Source organism: Anticarsia gemmatalis, chromosome 20 (genome assembly GCF_050436995.1).
Source record: "Anticarsia gemmatalis isolate Benzon Research Colony breed Stoneville strain chromosome 20, ilAntGemm2 primary, whole genome shotgun sequence".
In the NCBI taxonomy this organism is placed as follows: domain Eukaryota; kingdom Metazoa; phylum Arthropoda; class Insecta; order Lepidoptera; family Erebidae; genus Anticarsia; species Anticarsia gemmatalis.
The window spans coordinates 5,829,850-5,854,356 of record NC_134764.1 but is presented as its reverse complement, the minus strand read 5'-3'; the positions used below and the strand labels follow the sequence as shown (position 1 = coordinate 5,854,356).

Genomic DNA, 24,507 nt, shown 5'->3' with positions numbered 1-24,507 from the left:
AACTCACCTTAGCAGTTGCGAGCGAAACGCGTCCGTTCTCCCCTGCGCGCACCGGCGTGCTGGCGGAAGGTACCTAGAAGTGGGAGTCGCTAAGGCACGCGCCTTATTTTTTACACGCGTTTGAAGATTGAATATGGGTCCACTGGACCCACGACTACAGTTAAGGGTTAAAAGTTAAGGTTGCTTCAAACTGGACATCGTGTTTTTTAAGGTTTTTGATCGTACAGACAAAAATTGCGATGACTTATCTATTTATTTATCACTAATACGCACCATAACATAGGATACAGGCAAAATTCTAATACTTTCAGCACTTAAAAAAATCTTCGGCTTAATTTTCAGAATTTCGAAATTGGCGTTCTCACAATCCCAAGAGTTGCCGTGTATAGTAACTCATCCAACAACAAATCAAATAAGAAAATCTCATTACAGAAACGTGGCAAGTCTTACTCAATCATTACCATAATGAATCCCAACTATCTACAATCTTAAATGCAAAATAAATTCACCATTGAGGTCTGTTTTCAATGAAATCTGTCCATTTGAATTTGGCGAATGAATCGTGGCCATTGAATCGATACATCGACAAGGGCGCGCCGGATGCACGTCATTGGACCAAGAACACGACGCCATGTTACATTATTATAATGCAGTTGTTTTACAGAAATACAATTATGTCATTGATTTGAAACTATTGTAATTTTTGTGCTTATATACTATACTATATGATAAAAAGGGGTATTACAAGTTTCGATATGTTTTTTATGTGAGTAAATGTGTGTTTGTCTGAAGAATCGTAGCTCTTAAACAAAGAACCGATTTTGATGCGTTTTCTTGCCTGAAAGTGAAGTCGCGATGATTCTAAGCTATAGTTTATTTTAAGATGTATTCAGGTGTTTTTAGAAGAGTAAGTAATAAGTAATGAAATAGATGACAACTTTCTTCTGGTTTAGTCATAGCTATTTTTCCTTTAAATAGACTAGATTTGGTTACATGTGCCGTTCGATAATTAATCTTCTGCAACTCAAAGTACTAGTATTTAGGTACAGAAGGAAGGATTGCAGAAGGAATTTATTTATTTGATTCATTAAACATTACATTCATAACAAATAACAATCGTCTTATAGTCTATTTATACACATTATAAAGGCAATTTATTTCCTTTTTACATTTAGGTACTACAATTGTGTTAATTTCAAACAAAAAAAATAGGTAAATGACATTAAGCGGTTCTTTGAACAGCTATAAATAATAGCTATTTAAATAATAAATAATGTACATTTAAACGAGAGCTAATCACATTTAGAATCGATGTAAATCAATTCTGTTTTCATTCACCTTAAATATGTTAATTACTGCCTCATTTTGAAGCTGGAGAATTTGCAAAGCAAACGATTGTGGGAGTTAATTCTGGACTGGGAGTCAGCGAACAACGCCATGAATGAAAACTATTAGAAAATATCTAAAAATAGAAAGATTGTGTAATAACCTTGCTTATCTGACAGAATGGTTCTACAAGGTCGATGGTGATGGTTGTCGGTTCTTATTTATTTTACATGCTTCAGCTTATTATTAAGAATAAAGGACCTTTTCGGGTAAAAGGACATATAGTATATGGTATAATTTGTCGATAAGAATAGGATCCAAGTGATTTAGAGAAAAAACTACAATAAATTGTCATAAGAACTGAATAGTTCGTTTACTGCTCCTTAGAGTTACGAGTAAGCATTTCTATAACTGACATTGACATAATCAGGACTCAATCGGTGCTATGTAGCGTTTCTGCTATTTATTACGATGTATTTAAGAATATATTTCTTTATCATGCTGAATGAATTACAATAATTTACAGCAAAACATAATAGAGGCGACAGACAGTCTGTACGGACTTGTCTTTCTGTTACTCTCCTACGCACTACTGGCGGCCATATTAGATCGGGTGAACAACACATTGTGTGCGCACGCGCATAAATTAATGACACGACAAGCAGTAATCGGACAAATTAACACAACGCTATGGCCCTGCCGTCCTGTTCTGACTCACACCCTGGATTTCAGCCATCTTTATTTTGTATTTAAATAAGGAAAACGTGCATTCTAATAATTTTGACGTTAGTATCCTCGTGAGAATTGGTTACAACGCCCTCTAGTTGTTGTTTCTAGAATTAGTGTGTTGATTCTTGTAAACTAAATTATTTAATTATTACAATGACATGTTGTGTTGTCTACAAGGCTTTATAAACTGGTGTGATTAGTTATACTATGTAATACATAACAGGAATATTGTTGAATTTGTCATTAAGCATTATAGATAATAATAATACATAATACTATTATAATTATTGTAATAGCAAATTAGGTTTACCTAAGTTAAGGTATATTATATATTATATAGTAAAAGTATATTAAATCTGTTGGGGAGAAACCACGGTTGAGTATTTTAAAGATGAGAGTTAGTAAATGATAGATTTACGTGTAATATGAACAATTGTTATAAATTATTTATTAAAACTTATTACTTAAACAGTTTCAGCTCACTTTCAAATTATTGTTATTTCTCGCAACGGCGGACTAATCAAAGAGCGAAATCTAGCTCACAGCGGGCCTTCCATTCTATGGACCTCAAAAATCAAAAGTAAAGAAATGGATAGAGAGTCCCCGCTTCGGACAAATTTCCTCTCTGGCTACTCTAGTGAATAAATGATAATAATTATATTCCTACTTATATTAGTAGGTTACTGACCTAAATCCTAGGCTATTATTATATTTCAATCTATACTAATATTATAAAGCTGAAGAGTTTGTTTGTTTGTTTGAACGCGCTAATCTCAGGAACTACTGGTCCGATTTGAAAAATTCTTTTAGTGTTAGATAGCCCATTTATCGAGGAAGGCTTTAGGCTATATAACATCACGCTACGACCAATAGGAGCAAAGTACAAGCAAAAAATGTTACAAAAACGGGGAAAATTTTGATCCATTCTCTCTTATGTGACGCAAGCGAAGTTGCGCGGGTCATTAAGTATAATTGTGATGTATTTGTACCTTTACGTAGAATTACAATGTTGTAATCAGTTCCCGTTATCAGTGGTTACGTTCGCTAAATATATCTGCCGGTAAATTGTTTCATTGTCGCTGTTCTGACTAGTTGTATTGTATTTGTAAATATAACTTTGATAGATATGTACTTAATCATGTGTGGCTGTAACAGCTTTTAACTATATGTAATTTATTTTTTAATTTCTGTTTATTTTTACTACTGATTTTGAATCGATATGTGCGAGTCAAAGGCACTAATTCGATTCAAAGACTCAAGTTCTGTAGCTCGATTCTCTACTACTATCGACTACCGACAACCAACTTTTCATAGAGAAATTTTGTATAAAAACCTGATCAGCGCTTCTGACGGGCGTCGTAGAAACTATTTTGGTAGTACATTCTAAATGTCAAACTTGCGATACTCGACATTGCCGACTGTACAAAATCTCGCTACTACACTCTAAAAGTAATCGGTAATAAAAATAAACCAAACTAAAATATATAATGATTTGTTATCATGTTTATAATATAGTAATACGCCCATTTTCCGCTTTATTTACGATTCTGCATTGAAATACTTGAATTATGTGCTCTTTATTCAATCGTATATTTCTGTTGATTTGATATAAAATAAAAGAAAACGGAAAATAGATAACGGAGATCAAAAGCTTGGAAATACCAAACGATATGTTATTTCAGGAAATACCGTTTTCGAGTCCATTTCTGGGTATTGTACTTTATGTGGGGTTTTTATTCAATATTATGAGTAAAAGCTGTGAGTTTCACTACTACTTTATACTGCCGTGATAAAGAGATCCTGAGAAGAAAAAGGCTACAAAAAATATGATGCGACAATTTGGACATTACAAGGGTAAATAAAGTATGGTTACTTAAGTAAAAGGTCCTTGTATGTGTACAAGGGACCCCATACTTAATCAACAGTTTAAGAGACCTTCATCTAATAATGAATAGGACTGTTCATGTTTTATACATATAGGTACTATAACTGTCTCTGTTGTCATTTCTCCTTACCTTACCTTACTTAACGAACCTCTTTAATTGATTGCTGAGTAAAGAACAACTCGTAAGAATTTTTTTCTATATTCTTACCTCATGATAAGCCTGTATGGGCGGCTGTCTCGGCCGTGGTGTCCTGTACTGTGTGATACGAGGGATGACAAGCGGCGGCCGCTGGTCTCTGGTGTACACCGCGCATTCTTCCGGCGTAATCCACTGTGGACAAAGAAAGGTAGACATTAGCCACTATCACTACATAATTATTATGAAACAAAGTCTTCCTCGGCATTTGTCTGTCTCCCTGACTGACTTAAACTACCTACTGAACGAGTATTTTCATGCATTTTTTATATCACTAATATTATAAAACAAAGGGTTAAAAGTTATAAATACAAACTATTGAACGGTTGTTCTTGCAGTTTTACCCATAAATTAAACGAATTGAGTATTTTTACAGATAGAAAAAATAAAAAAGAGAGAATAGAAAATAAAAAAGTAGCAGATTAGAACTTTCTCGTTTTTCTGAATTCGGTTCAATTATTATATGAATAAAGTTTTAGAGCATAATTCCTAAGGTTTTGTGTACATTGATTAAAATGTGACCATGATTTAATTTTATCCATTCACGTAAAATATTAAAATAATCATAGAGTTACTGCGATCTTTGATCGTGATCGAGTAGAAAAAGGTCTGCCAGATGCATTAGTAACTTAAAAAGCAACTCTTCTAAGAATTATTGTTAGTAGTAAGTATTGGAGCCGTTTCCCTGAACCATATTTTTCCGCATCAAACAAAAGTTTCCTTGAAAGTGCAAGTAGTTCATGCTCTGGGCAACAGATGGCGCTTATCTATGTATGTTACAGCTGCAGTATTAAATAGTGTAGAGTGGTATAGAGTTGTTACATTATTTTAATATGCAAGTAATGTTCTTTGCGGTGGTACAATTATGGGCGAAGCATATTATTATTGCGTCGTAGAACGAAAATGGCAGGAGCGCTCAAAGTTTATTTATTCAAGTTTAATTCAAAGGTGATTTTTATTTGAAAGTACATTAGCCCACGGCTTTTGTATCGCTAGCTAACATTAAAAGTAAGCAAATTTTGTTTAAGTTATTAACATTATTGGCAAATACATTACCGTAAACGCTCTTCATTGGGGCGTTCTACCACAGATTAATTAAGTTTGGCTCTACGCTGAAACTGAAAGCGTGGTGATGACATAATTATAAATTTTAACCTATTTTTTACGTAGAAAGCCTAGGATATAAACCTTCAAATAATTTTGTATACTTACTTGGAAAAACAAAAATGTTTTTTATTTGTTATTTTTTGTTGCAATGAAAACATCTGCAGTTTAGTTTTGATTGAGTGATTTATAAAATTCATCTAATAACCTTTTTGCATTTAAACTGTACACTACATGTATTCGTCTTTCATATTTGCAAGTTAATCTGTACACAAATAAATCATATGGACGTATAATGGTGTAACACAATGATTTCCTTTCACGATCATGTTTCAACGCACTGTTCCTTGTTGCGCATCCTGTGAGGCGCCAGTACAGTTATGTAGCGAGCTCTTAATATGTGTTGCGAAATATATTTATTTATTAAATAATTGTAAGCCGCTACATAGCCGATAGTAGTAAAAAATATGGCCTTTTCTTGATTCAAATTATTATGTAACGGGTCTTAAACGCGTTTGAAAATGAATATTAAGATAACTTATTTATTTACCCGACGTTTCGGTCGTGTTACATCTCGTCTTGAATTAAATTTGTAAACAAGTTAACGCGAAATTCAATATTTCGCGAAGAAAGAGTTATCTCATGTGCTAATCATGTAATAAATTGTCTATGAACAAATTTTCATTAGAATCCGTTCAGTAGTTTTGGTTATTGTGTAACAAACATCCATAAGATCAGTAAGATAATATTTTCTTTACCTATTGGTTAAGTATAGCAAATAGATGAGATAATAATGAACTGAAAATGATAGAAATACAAAAGCTAAAGTTTTTATAGAAGTTGATATCAACGAAACGGTATTGCGCTTTTTTTAACTTCTTATTATTCCTTAGTAACAGTTAATCGTATTATTATTAGTTTATCAAAAATAAATGTAATAACTATCATTTTAATTCGTTCCAGATGTAGTCAGAATCTTATAAAACATTAACATGTTGATATTATAATAATAGCTAACAGCATGTGCCATTTTTATAGTATTCTTTGGAGGTCAATGACATTGGAGAAGTTATTTTTACTTTATAGTTTTTAAGTAAAAGGATCATATAAATAATTTCAATACATGAAGATTCTAAATAATATAATGCTTCGACTTATAAGTTTACATTATCGAATCTATTGCTTCATAGCTTTAGCACTTGTTTCATGGTTTTAGAATTAGACTAGGATTTAAGCCATTTTGCCCATCTTTCAAACATGACAGAATTATAGATCTTCAATATTACCCAGTTTTATAAAAAGTAACACAGCCCGGTGCGTAATTAAATATAATATATATTATCTATATTATGCATTAAGTTATTTATTAAGACCAAAACAGTGCATTTCAACATTCTTAATGTCAAGCTGACGGAAAAGAAACCGCTTCTTGAAACCTCAATACGTAGATGTACAATATTATTATGTATACCAACATAATTGACATGGAAAGCTTGTCTGTACCTCAGTTGCGTAATAGTAATGATGAGCGTATAACTCATGTAGACTACAATATAATTACAATAAAGATCACAGCGGCCATTACCGGACAAGTTTCAATAACGCAACCATCTTCTGACATTTAAATCACTTGTAATGACATCAGGAAATTGCGTAACTTATTACAGATGATATTTTAGCTGTGTACTTATTATGAATAAGCCTACGCTTTTGGTAGGTGCTCTCGTAAAAGGCCATGATTTCACCGAATTGTTAAACCAATTTTAATTAAATATAGTGCAGTTTAGAGGAGATTTTAGGCGTTTCAATCTGTGTTGATCTTTATTCCAAATCAACCACTCAGTTTTTGCGTAAAATGTACTTAAATAAACGGAATATAAGTAGGAAGATAATTCCCAGCTGTCACCCTGGGGGACAGTGTTAGAGGGAAACTGAGAATATACCAAATAAACAGACGTAAACATATATTATTATCGAACCCATAAACATAACGCAGCTACGAACTTCTATATGACCACTAAGTCTGGCTTTAATTTAATTCAGTGAAGGGTTGTCTAGAGTTTCAATTATCAGTTACAACGATGCATTTTCTGTTTTGCAGTAAGTTATATAGTGCAATCAATGGAATATAATACAAATGATGGCATCATCAGTTATAGCGTAATCGATGACTGTCAATTCTAAGACCGTTTTTGTACAAGCATAAGAAACATTATGCAGTCATTGTGATTTGTAATTTTAAGTATTGCAATTTAAACTTTAGAAACTAGCATCATACAGATGCAGGTAAAACATAGCTAGATATCTGAGAATTTCCCAAATTAGATAAGTAAGTTAGGATTCGAATATGGTTTGAATAGTAGGTAACTGTGTTAATTATTTTACGTTCTTTGCAAATTTATTCCCAATAACGTATCATCTCAACTTTTTATTACTGGCTTAAGTAATCAATTTAAACAAAATCCAGAAATATCAGTCAGATCCATTAATAAATTGTCGTTTAATAAATAATTTTAATTAATATAAAACAAAATAATTGCTCATTAATTTAAACTTCATAACAAGGAAGCCGGATATTTGTTTTTGTGGTTTTGACCTACTAACGTTTGTTATGACCGCTGATTCATACATCCTAGACTGAATGTGACAATACCTTTGTCGATAATGGCGTAAGAAAAAAACAACAACTGTTTAAGCGCGAAAATTACAAGAATATTTTTTGTAGTCAAGTTTTTCAATGATTTTTGATGCAATAGATCTTTTGTCATAATATATTTAGACATGACAACTTTATGTGCAATATTAACATTAATAAATTGTTTACTAATCAATAAATAGTGGAAACAAAACAATCCTTACCAACTTATTGAGCGCTCTAAAAATTAAGAGATTGTCCCTGATCCTATAAAATAGTTACCTACTACTAAGTATTACTTTAAAATATATTTAAATAAGAAGTTACATACATGCTTTATTAATATTTCGTCAATTTGCTCATAACCTTTGCCTCTACATAAAGTCATCGACGCAGCGACGCCGCCATTTCCTCACACAAAGAACGCATATTCATAAACAAGAATCAACTTGTCAAAAATTAATCATCACTGACTACATCCGGTCACAAAAAAATCGCGGGGGTTTTCTCGACATTAGACCTTACGTGTGAATGAAAGAATGTCGACACCCAATGAATGAGTCACGAACGTGAATGAGACGCATCATCAAACCGGTCTGTCTCCTTGACCCCGTCTACGTCTGTAGGCGTTTGTTTTGAATTTGGAATAGTGTCTATGGTTATTGAGACTGAACTATTGCCATTTTTTTAAAATGCCTGTACTCTTATATAGCTCTGAGTTTTGAATTTTTTTAAGGATGCGTGAAATTTACTTTAGCATGCACGTGAATTTTGCTATGACGTATCTAGTCTAAGCAGTTAATGAGATATTACTTAAGGTGTAAAGCTATACTGTTCCAATTGGCATGTATTTTTCAGTGTTCTAAAGAAGAATAGAATATTATTAAGAATACATTAGTCAACAGCTTATGTGTGTATGCGCCATCAAAATTGTTTCCAAGCTTTGTTTCTTTCTTTTTAACATCAGTATTTCTTAGAATCCAAGAAAAAGTGTTAATGACTATAGAATGTGGGCTGTATTATGAAATTAACATTCCTTTCAGTTCGTAGAATACACGTGTAATACGTTAATAACATCTACTGCACTTATGCGTGACCAGAATGTGAATTAAGAGATTAACTGAACAACATGAACGTAGGGATAATGTTTGAAGAACGATTTTAAACTCGTTACAATACGGCTATAAAATTTTAATGTTGTATGAAAATCGGTCTTTACTGAGAAATGAGGTTTTAACTTTTTACGAAAATCACTCTTACTGGCACGTTGCATAAAAAAACATTTGCAATAAAAAAACGTAGTAGGTACTCCTTACGAATTACGATAAAATTCAAAAAGAGAATTTCATTTAAACTAGTGATGGAAGGAATGGTGATGAAATAAAAAATACAATTTGTATTTTTTCTTAAATTTGAAGCCAGTGGCGTAGGTGATTAATTTCAGAGAGGTCGAATATCAGGCATAGATTCTTTTAAGAAATCGGCATTTTGCTATATCCGTTTTCCGCAGCTAATTTGTCTAGAGTCATAATTATAACTTTACATTAAGTAAAATCCCAGACAAGTTAAGTTAGCAACAAGTAACAAGCTATGACTTTCCTTATTAAAATACCCGGCAACACTACCAAATAAACTATTTTAAAATTGTGTCTTTACAATAATAAATCATAAAATGAGGAGTAAAATGCCTCTCAGTCTAACCAAGCTTCCGTACCAGTTGTTATCTCGTATGTACCTTGATTGCCAAGCCCAAAGGTCCCGACCTACTGCTATCTTCGCTCAAATGAATTTACGACAATCTTTCATTTGACATAACAAGTTTCCGTTTGCAAAACCGGACCCTGACTTGAATAGATAACTAAATAGTAAATAGTCTTTTTGTTATTGCTTTTGTTTATTCTTTACATAAACGATCTCCCAAAAGCCACATCAAACCCAATAACGCTCTTTGCAGATGACTGTACAGTTACAATTAAATGTAATAATATTCTTACATACGAGCAGGAAATAAATAATACAGTAGGAGATATAATAAAATGGCTAGACGCAAACAATTTGCGAATCAATATTAGCAAAACCGCCCTTATGACCTTCAGTCAACGTTTGGTTCAAACGCCGTTAAATATATGTCATGGTAATCAGCCAATATGTGAGACACAAACTACAAAATTTCTTGGGCTCGAAATAGACAGTAAACTTACATGGAAACCACATATTGATGCGCTCTGTAAAAAAGTCAGTAAGTCTGTATACGCACTACGTGAGCTGTCACAAATATCTAATGTAAATTCTGTTGTTACTGCGTACCACGGATTGGTTGTCTCAATACTGAGATACGGTATTATTTTTTGGGGAAATTCAACAAACAAAGATCTTATCTTTAAGATGCAGAAGAGATGTATTAGAGCTATGTTTGCATTGAAAACTACAGATAGCTGCCGTCCATATTTTTTAAAGCATGAACTTTTAACCTTGCCCTGCCTATACATACTCGAAGTAGCTGTTTTTGTTAAATGCAATCCAAATTTATTTATGTTAGCATCAGATTTTTATAACAGACGACAACGAGATGTGAGTCGACTATGTATACGCAAAACAAAAACTGCACTGATGCATAAAAGCGTTTTCCATATGGCATCTCTAATTTACAATAAACTGCCAAAATCAATCAAGGAATCTGACTTACATATGTTCAAGAAAAAATTAAATGAATTATTAATAAATAAATGCTATTATACACTATTGGATTATCTAAATGACAATTTACTCAATTATATTTAATTTATTTCAATTACAATCAATTTATTTCAATTACATTTTTTCTTTATTAATTATAATTTAGCTTTATTAACAATAGCAGAATATCTATTAATTATTCAATTCATCCATTTATTGTGACATTTATATTATTTTTAATTTTGACATCTGACTTTATGTCCACTATATTTTCCTACCATATAACATATTTCATCATTTTGTTTAGACTTTTTCTTGTACATCACTTAATAAACTCAATTCTATTTAATATTTGCATGCCACTGACAGGCCAAGATACTTGTAACTATACTTATTGTAACACCATTTATCACAGTATTTTTGCAAATAAATTTGATTTTGATTTTTTGATTTTGAGTCTAAGCACTAAATTAATATAACAATGTCAAACGCGAAATATTTAATGCTACGGAAAACATTTATTATGATTGTAGGTATAAATCAGTTTGTTATCATTGTTTATAATTGGAGGTATAGAATAGTTTGTTTAGTGCGTATATACAAGGGTAGAGAGAGATGGAAAATTTTAGACATGTGATGTTAGACTTTGACTCAAAAAAAATCTCAGGCGAAAGACAATATGCAACGAAGTTTTCTGAAAGGAAAAGGCCGTCTTCCAATAAAACAACACATAATCAGGGTTTAAAGGATAAAAGGATTTACAAAATATAGCCAAAGAAAAAAAATAAAGAAATACAAAGAAAGGCGATAGTAAAAGAAGTTAATAATGTTATCAAAAAATGGTTTGAGCGAGGAAAACGGACAAGCATTTTAGTTTGACTCTATACCTACAGTCTTACAACTATGTACTAGTTTAAATAGTACTCAAGAATTAACCTAGGTGTGGCCACAGCAATAATGCACTGACTTACAAAGTTTTTATGTAAATTGCCTTCAAAATGGAGTAAATAAATAGATTGTATGGATATTGCATTTAAATATCTCGACAGATAAGCGAGGTCGAACAAGGAGTACTTTAGGGCGTGGTACCTATGAGCCGTAATGAGATTCCGAAGCAATGAGTAGAGAACATGATTAAATATATTATCCGTCATACTATAAGTTGTACTTAAATAAATAGTCTAGTCTAGAATAAGTGCCATCATCAATACAAATTAATCAATAATAATTATGTTAGTAAGCAATTTTGTATATTGTGTACAAACCGCGAAAGTTGAAAAAATCTGTCAGTCTGTCTGAAATACTTTCGCAGTTAAAATACTGAATCAGTTTTGAAGAAATTAAGCATAGCGCATGAAAATGATTGAAGACACATTGACAAGTTCAAACACAGGCAACTTTACATTGTTGTATTAATATTATTTTTATCACTTTTACTTAATAAAGGAGCCATTAATAATTCGCTATCGTACAGTAAATCATATCAAACAGTTATCTCTTCTTTCAATAGCTCTGTCTCTTTCCCTCTAATGACCTTTGAAGTATGAATGAGCGTGACGATGCGGGTATACAATTGATGGTTAAGGAGAAGTTTTTGTTTTTCAATAAATTATTTCAACGTCTCTTTGGTTTAATATCTTGATGCAACTTAACAGGAGACTATTGTTATTAAGCTATTTGATTACATTGATTAAACTTATAATCCTTTTATAAAATAAGCTGACCCGCGCGGCTTACGTGGCACTAGTAAGTAAATAGGTTATGAAACTTTAAACCCGGGTTTTCGACTACTACCATGGTTAATTTCACCGAAATCTGTTAGGCCGTTTATCTGCTTAAGCATAACAAACAGAAATATCTTAAGGTATGTAAAAACAGCCTATCACAAAGTTGTTCATCTCAAGATACAGTAGTATTACACAAAGTATGTCTCATACATATATGTATTATGTATTTATTTACCTCGTATGGTGGTCTTTCTACATTCGCAAATAGTAAAAATAAATAGTTTCACGATATATTTGTTTGTCTTTGTTTATTTATACACAGGATACATAAAACTACGAAAGTAGAGCACGCTAATGTTTTTGATATCGAATACCTATTGCGATATAAGAAGGATGTTTGTTTTCAAAATAAGGGCTACGTAATTCTATGTTAAGATACTTATGTGTTTGTTTTTAAGGGTTTGTTTATGTAAATAGTGTTGGGAAAGATGAAATTTAGAGAGACGAGTGAAGTAATGTAACGTTTGTAGAGATTGTAAAAGGTTTTCAGTAAAATCCTCCGAATTAAACGGACAAAATACATGATTGCGATGTAGTAATATTGTGTAAATTTTCATCTTTTTGTTAAAGTAAGCTTAGTAAGAAGGGTTTGTTTTTCACGTAGATAAAGCTTAAACACAGAAAGACAACAATTTAATTCATACATTTCGTACAAAACATTAGCGACTTACACAATCGGCCAATTTATGCAAGTTACCCTCAAGCAGATACCCAAAGAGCAAGAAAATTAAGTAACATTATCCCATAATTCGTTCACATTTCCACAATATTCGTAAGTAATCATTACCTTTCACTTTCATTTTCTTTATTCTTTTAATACCCCTTAATAGCACGATATCACGAGTTGAACCACCTTATTGACCTCACAAGTCAACGCGACTGGGACTCAATGAGTTCTCCATCCCTCTCGCACACACGCGCCCGCGCATCGTGGGAACGAGACGTCAAATGTCAATGAGTGTCAATTAACCATAATTCTTAATTGGATTCGCTGTATGATATTTTCGTATTCATTGAATGGTTTTTTATGGATGTGGGAGTAAAAAGTTGACGGTTGATCCTGTCGAGCTCATTTTAAAATGGACGTGCAGTTTAAGACTTGTTTTAAAGTTGTTTCTTGCTGACCCGGTATTCATGTCTAGTGCTTAAATGGTGTCGTGGCATGACAATTTTATTGCAAGCTATTTCTTCATTCGTATATACAAATGTAGAAATAGCTTGCAATAAAATAAATATAAAGGTGTACTTAACGTACTTATCCACACAAAATTAAAGTTCCAATTCGAACCAGTAGTTCTTGAGATTAGCCGTTCTTACAGAATCAACAGGATTATTGAAATAAAAGCTTAGATGTATCTGTTTTCTATCAAACTTCTAATCAAATCTATCGACCTAAAAACCGAATTCAACGACGCGACAGAACGCTTTAACCCTTGCCTAAATCGTATAACTCTCAAGCTAAAAATGGACATAGAAAGACAATACCCAAAGTCTCTGTGCAGGAGACAGGAGCACTTAGCACTTATCGAAATAAACAAAGAGTTACTCAAAACAATGTGTCAGAGAGATATCGATAAAATTCTGTTGGAACTGAGCTTCTGATGACAGAGTTATTACATACTGAAGGGTTTATTACTTCCTAGTGACAAAAGTTGCAGTAAAATTGTGTTATTTGTCATACTCTTGTTCTGTTTCATGACAATTAAATGTTTTTTGGTCATTAATAGTTGTATTGCTTTGAGTATAGATTTTAAAATGGTAATATTTGACTTGCAAAAATGTGGTGCGTATCTACAATATTAAAATTTTTGAATAGCACCTCTATAGTTAAACAGATATACAAACTATTTGGACGAAATTCGAATATTATGTTCTATAGCTGAAATGAAGAAGAAAAGTAACCACGATTTGAATTATTCAAAATTTGGAACACCAAGCGTTCTACAGAGCTTTCTTTAGCCCTGAAAAACATTGGATTGCACTTCGAAATCAAAACTCAAACCTTCAACACACAGAAAAAATAAAAAAAAAAATAAAAAAATTCAAAAAGTGACAATCGCAACCTCTCATAATTTTCAGTATTTTGAAGAGACTTTAATAAAGATTCCAAGATGCCTTGCTACCCGTGCTGTGGTCCTCCTTGCTGTGGCCCTCCATGCTGCGCGCCGTGCTGCTTACCATGCTGTGGTCCCCCTCCGTGCTGCGCCCCATGTTGTGGTCCATGCTGCGGACCATGCTGCGGCCCCTGTTGCTGAACGGGGACGAATAGTGGACCTGAGGCCTGTGGCGTAGCGGACGCGAGCTGAGGCCTTCGACAACGTAGAGCTGGTGCTACGCTCCGTGGTACTGCTCCTCGGCTACGAGTCGAGCACTCACGTAGAGCTTGGCACTGAACCGGCACCGTGCTTCAAATCTTCAAAGAGCGCTCTGAAGCTGACAGTCCGGTGTCGCATCGCGCATGTCGGATGTCTCAAAGATGTCTGTCAAATACAAGCGCCTTATGCAGGCCTGTCCAACGCTGTGGAATTCTTTCGTTCTCGGTCAAACCATGTACTATGAATTTTGTATAAATATACGTTCAGGTCACGATTTCTGTATTTTATTTTACTTTTATCTAATCTTAATTTAGACGATGCTCGTGAGTAGTGTGTATAGAGGACCCGGAGAAGCTGCGTCTGAGCGTGTAGAGGGACCAGAGAGGCGTTTGTGTGTGTAGAGGGACCAGAGAGGCGTTTGTGTGTGTGTAGAGGGACCAGAGAGGCGTTTGTGTGTGTAGAGGGACCAGAGAGGCGTTTGTGTGTGTGTAGAGGGACCAGAGAGGCGTTTGTGTGTGTAGAGGGACCAGAGAGGCGTTTGTGTGTGTGTAGAGGGACCAGAGAGGCGTTTGTGTGTGTGTAGAGGGACCAGAGAGGCGTTTGTGTGTGTAGAGGGACCAGAGAGGCGTTTGTGTGTGTGTAGAGGGACCAGAGAGGCGTTTGTGTGTGTAGAGGGACCAGAGAGGCGTTTGTGTGTGTGTAGAGGGACCAGAGAGGCGTTTGTGTGTGTAGAGGGACCAGAGAGGCGTTTGTGTGTGTAGAGGGACCAGAGAGGCGTTTGTGTGTGTAGAGGGACCAGAGAGGCGTTTGTGTGTGTAGAGGGACCAGAGAGGCGTTTGTGTGTGTAGAGGGACCAGAGAGGCGTTTGTGTGTGTAGAGGGACCAGAGAGGCGTTTGTGTGTGTAGAGGGACCAGAGAGGCGTTTGTGTGTGTAGAGGGACCAGAGAGGCGTTTGTGTGTGTAGAGGGACCAGAGAGGTGTCTGTGTGTAGAGGGACCAGAGGGGCGTCTGTGTGTAGAGGGACCAGAGGGGCGTCTGTGTGTAGAGGGACCAGAGAGGTGTGTGCGCCTTTGAGCGTGTGAAGGGTGTAGAACAGGACTATAAAGGACGTGCATTTCGGACCCTTCATAGCAAAATGTACAACAAGCAAAATGAGCACGGCACTTAAAATGTACAAATCGCATAATGTGCAAATAGCAAAAAGAGCAAATCGCATAATGTACAATACGCATAATGTGCAATACTTAAAATGAACACTATACGCAAAACGAGCAAAAAGCAAAATGTACATAGTCGCCTTCGTTCACACTAACCACTTACTGCCGTTTCTTAGTTTGGGGTTTGTTGGATTCATATAGCATTGTAATAAAACAACTTCACATTCAATATAAGTTTATTTATATATTAATAAAGGGAACTTAATGAGGCGTGGTATGAAATCCTTGAATCATCACCAAATAACAAAGCAATGAGGACTTACACAACAACTAATTCTGTTGAAATTATATTATTTATTTAAACTTAAAAGAAAACAAACTAAAATGCAAGTCTTGTATATATCATCTGTAGAAGAAATTGTTTAACGGAAATACTTTTAATATGCAAACTGTTTAGTATTTTTTTATACTTTTTATCAAAGACGATGTCTGCTTTTCTCCTATTTTTCATTGCCGGCTCAAATATGCTTTTTTTAATTTTATTATCACTGAACACACCGATTTTAGGATACTAACGATCAAATAAAAAAATCTCCACGAGTCGGTCTTGTAAACATGCCCTAACAGTATTATGTACATTTTGCTTTTTGCTCGTTTTGCGTATAGTGTTCATTTTAAGTATTGCACATTATGCGTATTGTACATTATGCGATTTGCTCTTTTTGCCATTTGCACATTATGCGATTTGTACATTTTAAGTGCCGTGCTCATTTTGCTTGTTGTACATTTTGCTATGAAGGGATTTCGGATAGAGGGATCTGCGTACTCGATGTGAATCTATTTCCTTCTCTAGATGTGAATTAAAATTATCGCATAAAATTATCTAGAACTGGGTTAAAAGAAATTCCATATTATGAGGTCGCGGGAAATAATCAAATAACAAAGAAGACAAAACGTAAGTGTACGTAACAATTTAATTCCGTATTAGCTTCAAACAAAAGCCTACAAAATTCTCAGTGATATTGTAATTAATAGTAGATTATGATACATTTGGTTCCCTTCATAGCAAAATGTACAACAAGCAAAATGAGCACGGCACTTAAAATGTACAAATCGCATAATGTGCAAATGGCAAAAAGAGCAAATCGCATAATGTACAATACGCATAATGTGCAATACTTAAAATGAACACTATACGCAAAACGAGCAAAAAGCAAAATGTACATAATACTGTTAGGGCATGTTTACAAGACCGACTCGTGGAGATTTTTTTATTTGATCGTTAGTATCCTAAAATCGGTGTGTTCAGTGATAATAAAATTAAAAAAAGCATATTTGAGCCGGCAATGAAAAATAGGAGAAAAGCAGACATCGTCTTTGATAAAAAGTATAAAAAAATACTAAACAGTTTGCATATTAAAAGTATTTCCGTTAAACAATTTCTTCTACAGATGATATATACAAGACTTGCATTTTAGTTTGTTTTCTTTTAAGTTTAAATAAATAATATAATTTCAACAGAATTAGTTGTTGTGTAAGTCCTCATTGCTTTGTTATTTGGTGATGATTCAAGGATTTCATACCACGCCTCATTAAGTTCCCTTTATTAATATATAAATAAACTTATATTGAATGTGAAGTTGTTTTATTACAATGCTATATGAATCCAACAAACCCCAAACTAAGAAACGGCAGTAAGTGGTTAGTGTGAACGAAGGCGACTATGTACATTTTGCTTTTTGCTCGTTTTGCGTATAGTGTTCATTTTAAGTATTGCACATTATGCGTATTGTACATTATGCGATTTGCTCTTTTTGCTATTTGCACATTATGCGATTTGTACATTTTAAGTGCCGTGCTCATTTTGCTTGTTGTACATTTTGCTATGAAGGGATTTGGTTCATGTTATTTTGCATGAGGAACTAAAAATGAACAACTTGGTATCCGTTAATACAACTTTAATTATTATTATGTACCTAGTCTATTACACAAAGCGTCGAAACTTTATCCTAAATCATAAGTAAATTTTATGAGATTTTCATTCAAAATTAATAATTACTCGCTTATTATTTGCCTGAATACCTGAATTTAGAATAGAAAATTAAAAATCTTTTCATGTGTACGTAATCGTTACATTCAAGAAAAGTCCCGTAAAACGTTTCAAACAACAGTTATCAGTTCATTTTATTTAGCGAGCGCAAACTAATGTGCTATGATTCATGGCCCTACAGTGAGTACTTGTTTACTGTACCAAAAGAGCAATAACCTACATCGCTGACCTTAGCTGCTAACACGGAAACTCGACAGCGGTTGAACTTCATTCGAGATGGGGAATGAGATAAGAAAATTACTTAATAGTATAGATCGTATGATTGAGAGTATAGTGATTTTATAGTCCAAGAAGTCAGAGCCCTTAGACTTATATCATTGAGCAAAGCTGAAATTAACAAATTTAAATACGAGGTTTTCTAGCTTAACGTAGGTTTGGGGGTTCTGAAATCTTACTTTTACAATGCAATTTGAGTAAAATACTGCTGTTGATAAACTTATAATATAAGTATAATTTTATGTAATTTTAAATTATACACGGTGCCACGGTGCTCTACGTCAGCTCTCATTAAGTTTTGGTTCAAAACGCTTTCCCATAGCTACATTTTCATTTTTAAAATCTTAACAAACGAAACTTTAGCGGACAACTATGTTAAAGAAATTGAAGTACAGTTTACTATACTATCTCTGACCAGTTTGCTATGCTTCAGTCAAATTTTCTAGCGAACGAGTTCCACTGGTAACCTATTGAGTTGTTTGCTTTAACAATACAGGAAGTAAGGGCGTTACCACACGGCGTGCATTGACGTGCGCTGTTTAAAGATGCGAGAGCGCAGGTAGACGAACTAGTCACAGTATAGTGTGAAAGAGCCCTTTGTTCAAGACTATGAAACGCTAATTAGTGGTGCTAGTTTATGCAGTTTAAAGGTTTAAACACTGTAGGCTACCAATATACTATATACACATAAAATGACTTGTCCTGACTGTCCGAATGAACGATTGACTGAAAATCATCGCAGACCCTGAGCTAAAAAAAATGAAAGGGGATGAAAGCTTGTACGGAAGTTCGACATTTTCGGAGCTAGCAACATGAAATTTCATATTTAAACATGACGAATTTCAGTGTTTTTTGGGATATTTTCTCCTAGGGGGTTAAAATAGGGTATGAAAGTCAACTTTTATTTTTCTTAACTTGTAAGCTAAACTTATGACCTATACTCTAAACAAGAACAAAGGCTACTATTTTTTAAAAAAGATACAACTTGGACGGAACCGCAGGCATAAGCTTGCATTAACCGATATCTTGTAATAAGCATACATTTTGCGATAAAAACACTCACCGCTTAGCGATAGCAAAGGAATTGTTTGCAGAAACAGCGATGACGTTAACACCGTTCCAGTGAACTACAGCGACATTCTGGTGATTTCAGTGTGGCCGGCGCCATTACCATCACGTATACCAAGCGATTAAATACTTTGATTATGACATCAATCATGATAGAGTTAAAGGGACATAATGACGTATTTTTTGACAGCACTTTAACATAAATTATGCAAGAGAGTATAAGCCTTGGTAAACTGGACTTATAGAAAATAAAGCCTTAAAAGTTCATAAAGTTAGTTATCCAAATACTTTAACGTTACGTAAAGCTAGTTATCCAAAAAAATATGTTTCTCCATATTCAAGAAATTTCATTTCTAAAATAATTTAGATTCCATCTTTCAAAACTTTGTATGACATATAACTTTAATGAAATTGTTTAAAATATAACAGCTGTTTTCTTGTGCTTTAACAGATTCAAAATCAATTCTACCATCAAAAACTGTCACATCTTTGCTATATTCCAGTAGTGTTTGAACACAAAACCCTTACACACAGTAGCCAAGTAAAACAAAACTACAGCCAACAAAAAAAGGCCCCTCGCCAAAAGAAAATGTGTACATGGAAAGTGCGTTACTCAGTCGTTTGCTTTAATAATCACTGTTCACGTCTTGTACCAGTGAGTTACCAACATAGGGTATAATTAGATACTCATACTATAGTGCAGTCGGACAACTGAGTAGAGAACCTTGGCATGTTCTATTTATGTAGATTATAATGAATAATCCTACGTTGTTTTAAAAAAAGGTATTACCTTTAGTTTCTGCCTACTCCTATGGGAAAAAGGCGTGATAATTATGTATGTATGTAGTTAAAATATAAAGTTGCTGTATCATATAGGCCATCGTCAGCTGCATAGGCCTGCGGGTTACTGATTCTCTAAATACTAAATGTTGTATCAAAATCAAATTATCTTTTCATATAGGAAAAATACTGACACTTATGATACAGAGAACGAATTCACCGCCCGTTTGGAAGGTAAGGCTAATGAGAAGAGCTGGCAAGAAACTCCAGGCCACTCTTTTTAATCGCCAACTAAATTTTCATATTTCTTCATTACAAATCATTGAATGTTGCTAGTAGCTGCCACTTACATAACCAAACTCAGCCAGTATAAATAAAAAAATCAATCAGGCTAACATATCATTGTATACTTCAAGTATACCACCACGAGACGTGAACCTTGCATACAAGACTCTCTAACAAGTTGTCGGGCTATAGCAAAGCTCTGTTTATGTAAATAGCACGTTATAATTGATGGATAACTATCGGATGTATGGGAAATCGTGAAACAAAGAGTTATGTATGGATTCCGATCATGAAACGCACTTGTCTGTACATACAATACATGTATGCATTATTTATGTATGTATACATAAAATCAGGCATTTTTCTCATGGGATAGGTAGATAACACGTGTTATTACGTAAGTGCGTATTCCGTACTTCATTCCCATAGAAGTAAAGAGGCACTTAGAGCACTAAAGATGTAAAATCAATTTTTTTCGTCATAACTTCAGTGCCCGCTAAGGTTACCAATATTACCTATTATATGTAGAGGATTATTACTATTTTAAAGACCTGTATCTGACTTTATAGGGCTTTCCGTTTTAGCACTATATCCATACGCAATGTTATTAATTCAAGACTACAGGTCATCAACTCAACGCTTTTTTTATTCTTTTCTACTCTACTTCTTTATAAAAAGCAATTCAAACGCGAGCAGAGTTGTAAAATAAAGTGCATAAAAATTTCTTATGTAGCAATTCAACAGTCACCAGTATTATTAAAAAGCCATACCTCATAAATGAAATAGAAACTCTTTTTCTCAAAGTAATTCATGATTCATTGTTCGATATCAGACGTAACTGGCTTCACTGCCACCCATTGTCATGTTAATTGTGTGAAATCATACCTGAGTAGGTTGGTTATGTATGAAAGCGAGGTTATTGTGACCAATTCTTAAGACCTTATTGCATTATAGTGATACTTAAGTAACAAATGTAGTCAAGAGATAGACAAAAATTGACTCTTACCCTTAATCTTGACATATCTATTCAATAGCGTTAAAACTCATACAAAAAAAACGCTATTGAATAGATAAACTACCGCTCAATATACTCAGAAACCGGGGGTAAGTCTTTAATTGGTTTAAATGTATGTAGAGTAAGTCACAAAACTTTAATAGATTGTGCTTTAGAGCAAGCTGATACTGGTTTTTAAGTATATAGATATTAGATATTCTAACTTTTACCCGCGACTTTGTCCGCGTGGTTTGTGACTTAGGACAGAATTTTCATACAAACTAACAACGAAAAGTTTTCTTAGCGGATGCCTACGGCATAACAATTGCGATAACTCATACACAAACCAACGAAGTCTACAGCTATTTTGTAGTTAAAATCACGTCAACATTATGCCAATTATGGTAACAAAACATCACATAAAACATTTCATTCTTTATCACCCATCTTCAACTCAAAAGTAAAACCAAACAGTTTTCTATTCAATCTACATAAATAACAGTACTACTTAATAAGTTCAACACCACAATTTATTACTTACTAGCTGACCCGCGCAACTAAGCTTGCGTCACTTAAGAGAATGAAACAAAATTTTCTCCGTTTTTGTAACATTTTTCGTTGCTACTCTGCTCTTAACGGCCGCAGCGTGATGTTATATAGCATTTAGCCTTCCTCGATAAATGGGCTATCTAACACTGAAAAAAAAATTCAAATCGGACCAGTAGTTCCCGAGATAACGCGTTCAAACAAACAAACAAACTCTTCAGCTTTATAATATTAGTAGGATATCAATGCATAGCTCCTAAATCTCATTAGCACCGCGAAGGGGAAACCCATGGCATAGAAGGAAGCAATATTATAACACTGTAATACACAATGGAATATTAACATAGTGCTTAAGACGGTTACTTAGTATTCAAATGATATTGCAATGTGTTCACGATGTTCTTTCTATGGGAAGGTATGGGTGATAGGGAAAGCGATTGGCGATTGAATTACCGCTCGCTCGCCAGCGTTATGGAAAGAGAAAAGTTTTGACATGGTAAGTGCTGGATATCCTATAGCTAGGTACTAAATAGTGGTAGTATTTATCATTATTGTATGTATATATAATAATATTTTTTTCAGTTAAACTAACGTATAGAACCTTTATAAACGCGCGGTGGTAAATTCCGTAAAACGACAAATTTTATTGCAAAAGAAGAAAGGATTGCTTGTGAAAATTTTATGTTATTGATTATTGAAATATAGAAACCATTTTTTTGCAAACAAAGAGACTTAATAATATTAAATTTAATGTAGGTAATTAAACATTTGCTTTTAAACTACTTTTTTTTTTTACAAAACGTTACAAAACGTCCTTATATTTTTTTTTACAAAAGTTATTTTTGTTTTTCTAAATGCCTGATAAATAAAGCAGCACTATCTTTTATACTCCGCTTTTAAACAGCACATACTATGTAAAACAGCTCCGTCACTCGCTGTCACTTCGACCTCACTCATTCACCATACAAATGCAAAGACGTACATTATCCATATCGGATACATTAGCTATGAGCTCCATGCAAGGCGTCTGTCAGTCTGTGTGACTGTATACGTGAGTGTCGGCAGGGTTTAACTATACATTGTTTCTATTGATAAAGATCTTACTTGTTTATTAATACTAAGTAACACCTGAAGACGTCTATCGCTTGTGAACTCGCGTCCAAGAATGATTTGAGGTTTCAGTCAGAATTAATTTATTTAATAACACAAAGCTGAAGTTCTGCTTTAAACTGTGTATAAATGATTGAAGAACCTATCAAAAATGTTAAGATTGAGTCGTGGCTAGAATCATGATAGAATAGAACTCATGATAGAATACTTTCTGGTGCATGATAATAGATTTCTCGACCATAGATTTTGGTATATCAAACATTTTGAGCATCTTATACAAGTTGCCACAGTGTCTACCAGTGTGAACTATTTCTCATAAAAATGATGAAGAAATAAAGACTAACCCATGATCTAAAATAAGCAAAACGCAATATAACACAAATACATTGAGTGAGCCGAACGCATAAGATTTCAAAATTAATGTCAGTCTGTTTCAAACTAACGAAGCTCTCAACATCATTCAACAGAAAGTTTCACAATTTAACATCCAAGCAATAACTAAACGTATTAGTATTCAGGTTAACATGTAATAAACAAAAACAAACTGCATTCTCAGAAGGGATACGAACCGACTCTTGCGCAATGAGAACAAATAAAAATGCTATTCTTGAAATCAGTAATCAGTTGGAAGGATCGCAGTGCGCATGTGCAATGCAAATGTCAAATCGTGATGCGCAGATGACAGGGATTAATCGCCATCTTGTTTTATAATTATAACTGTGCGAAATAAATATTTGCACAAAGTAATCAAAGAATATTTCAAGGACTTATTTATTTCTGTCTTGGAAATAAACGGTCATATACGCGACATTGTATTTTCAAAAGCTCTTAATGCAACAAAATTGCACTAAATAATATACCTGCATTAAGCATTCACAAAACGTAGCCATTTGCAACCCAGGTAACGAATGAATGAATAAAATATCGTCCCTTTGTACAGGCCGCTAAAGAACCGTTCGGAAACAAAAAAAGTCAGGCCGTTTTAAATCTACAATGTTGATGTCATTCTCACAAAGAAGTTAAAGTTTGTTAATGATTTACTCAATATTTTTATGAGTCAGTAATGATAATTTTAATTGCTAAATAAAAGACAGTGTGTACTCTATGGATTCTGTGTCATAGAGCATGACGTTGTGTTGTGGTTTGATAACAAGGCACAAACAATGTCCATTCAGCCTATCTGCCATAATGTTTACCAATCGGGAGTAAGTAACCAGATGGTGTTACGTCATAACCTTTCGAAGAAAATCTTTTTAACAATATATAATACGCAACAGTCTTTATAAATTTACAGAAAAGCTTACTTCTTTGTAAAAGACTACTTTTATTCTGGTCAAATTCTACTAAAGAATTCTCTGAACTGTAAATTGTGTCAAGTCAACACTTCTAGTTATATGCTTCTAGTAGTTACATACGTAGGTACAGGATTCTTTTCAATGTATTATTAGAAATGCCTTAATAATATTGCTGTTGTTTATAAGAAATAGGAGAAATATATGAACTTTATAAAAATACAATGGTTGATCTTACTGAGAGTAGTTTGCCTAACAATGTTTCAAACAAGAAAGATGAATATAAATCTCTTTAG

At 33.8% G+C, this 24,507-nt stretch overlaps 1 protein-coding gene across 4 annotated transcripts in view; it reads right to left on the bottom strand.

Moving 5' to 3' along the window:
* LOC142981926 (uncharacterized) overlaps positions 1–24,507 on the bottom strand; it is a 185,186-nt gene that overhangs the window by 25,901 nt on the left and 134,778 nt on the right. For all 4 annotated transcript variants that reach the window (XM_076128073.1, XM_076128074.1, XM_076128076.1 and 1 more), the window contains exon 2: positions 4,149–4,271. In XM_076128073.1, coding sequence (XP_075984188.1) covers positions 4,149–4,271 — 123 coding nt within the window. The remainder of the gene's footprint in view (positions 1–4,148; positions 4,272–24,507) is intronic.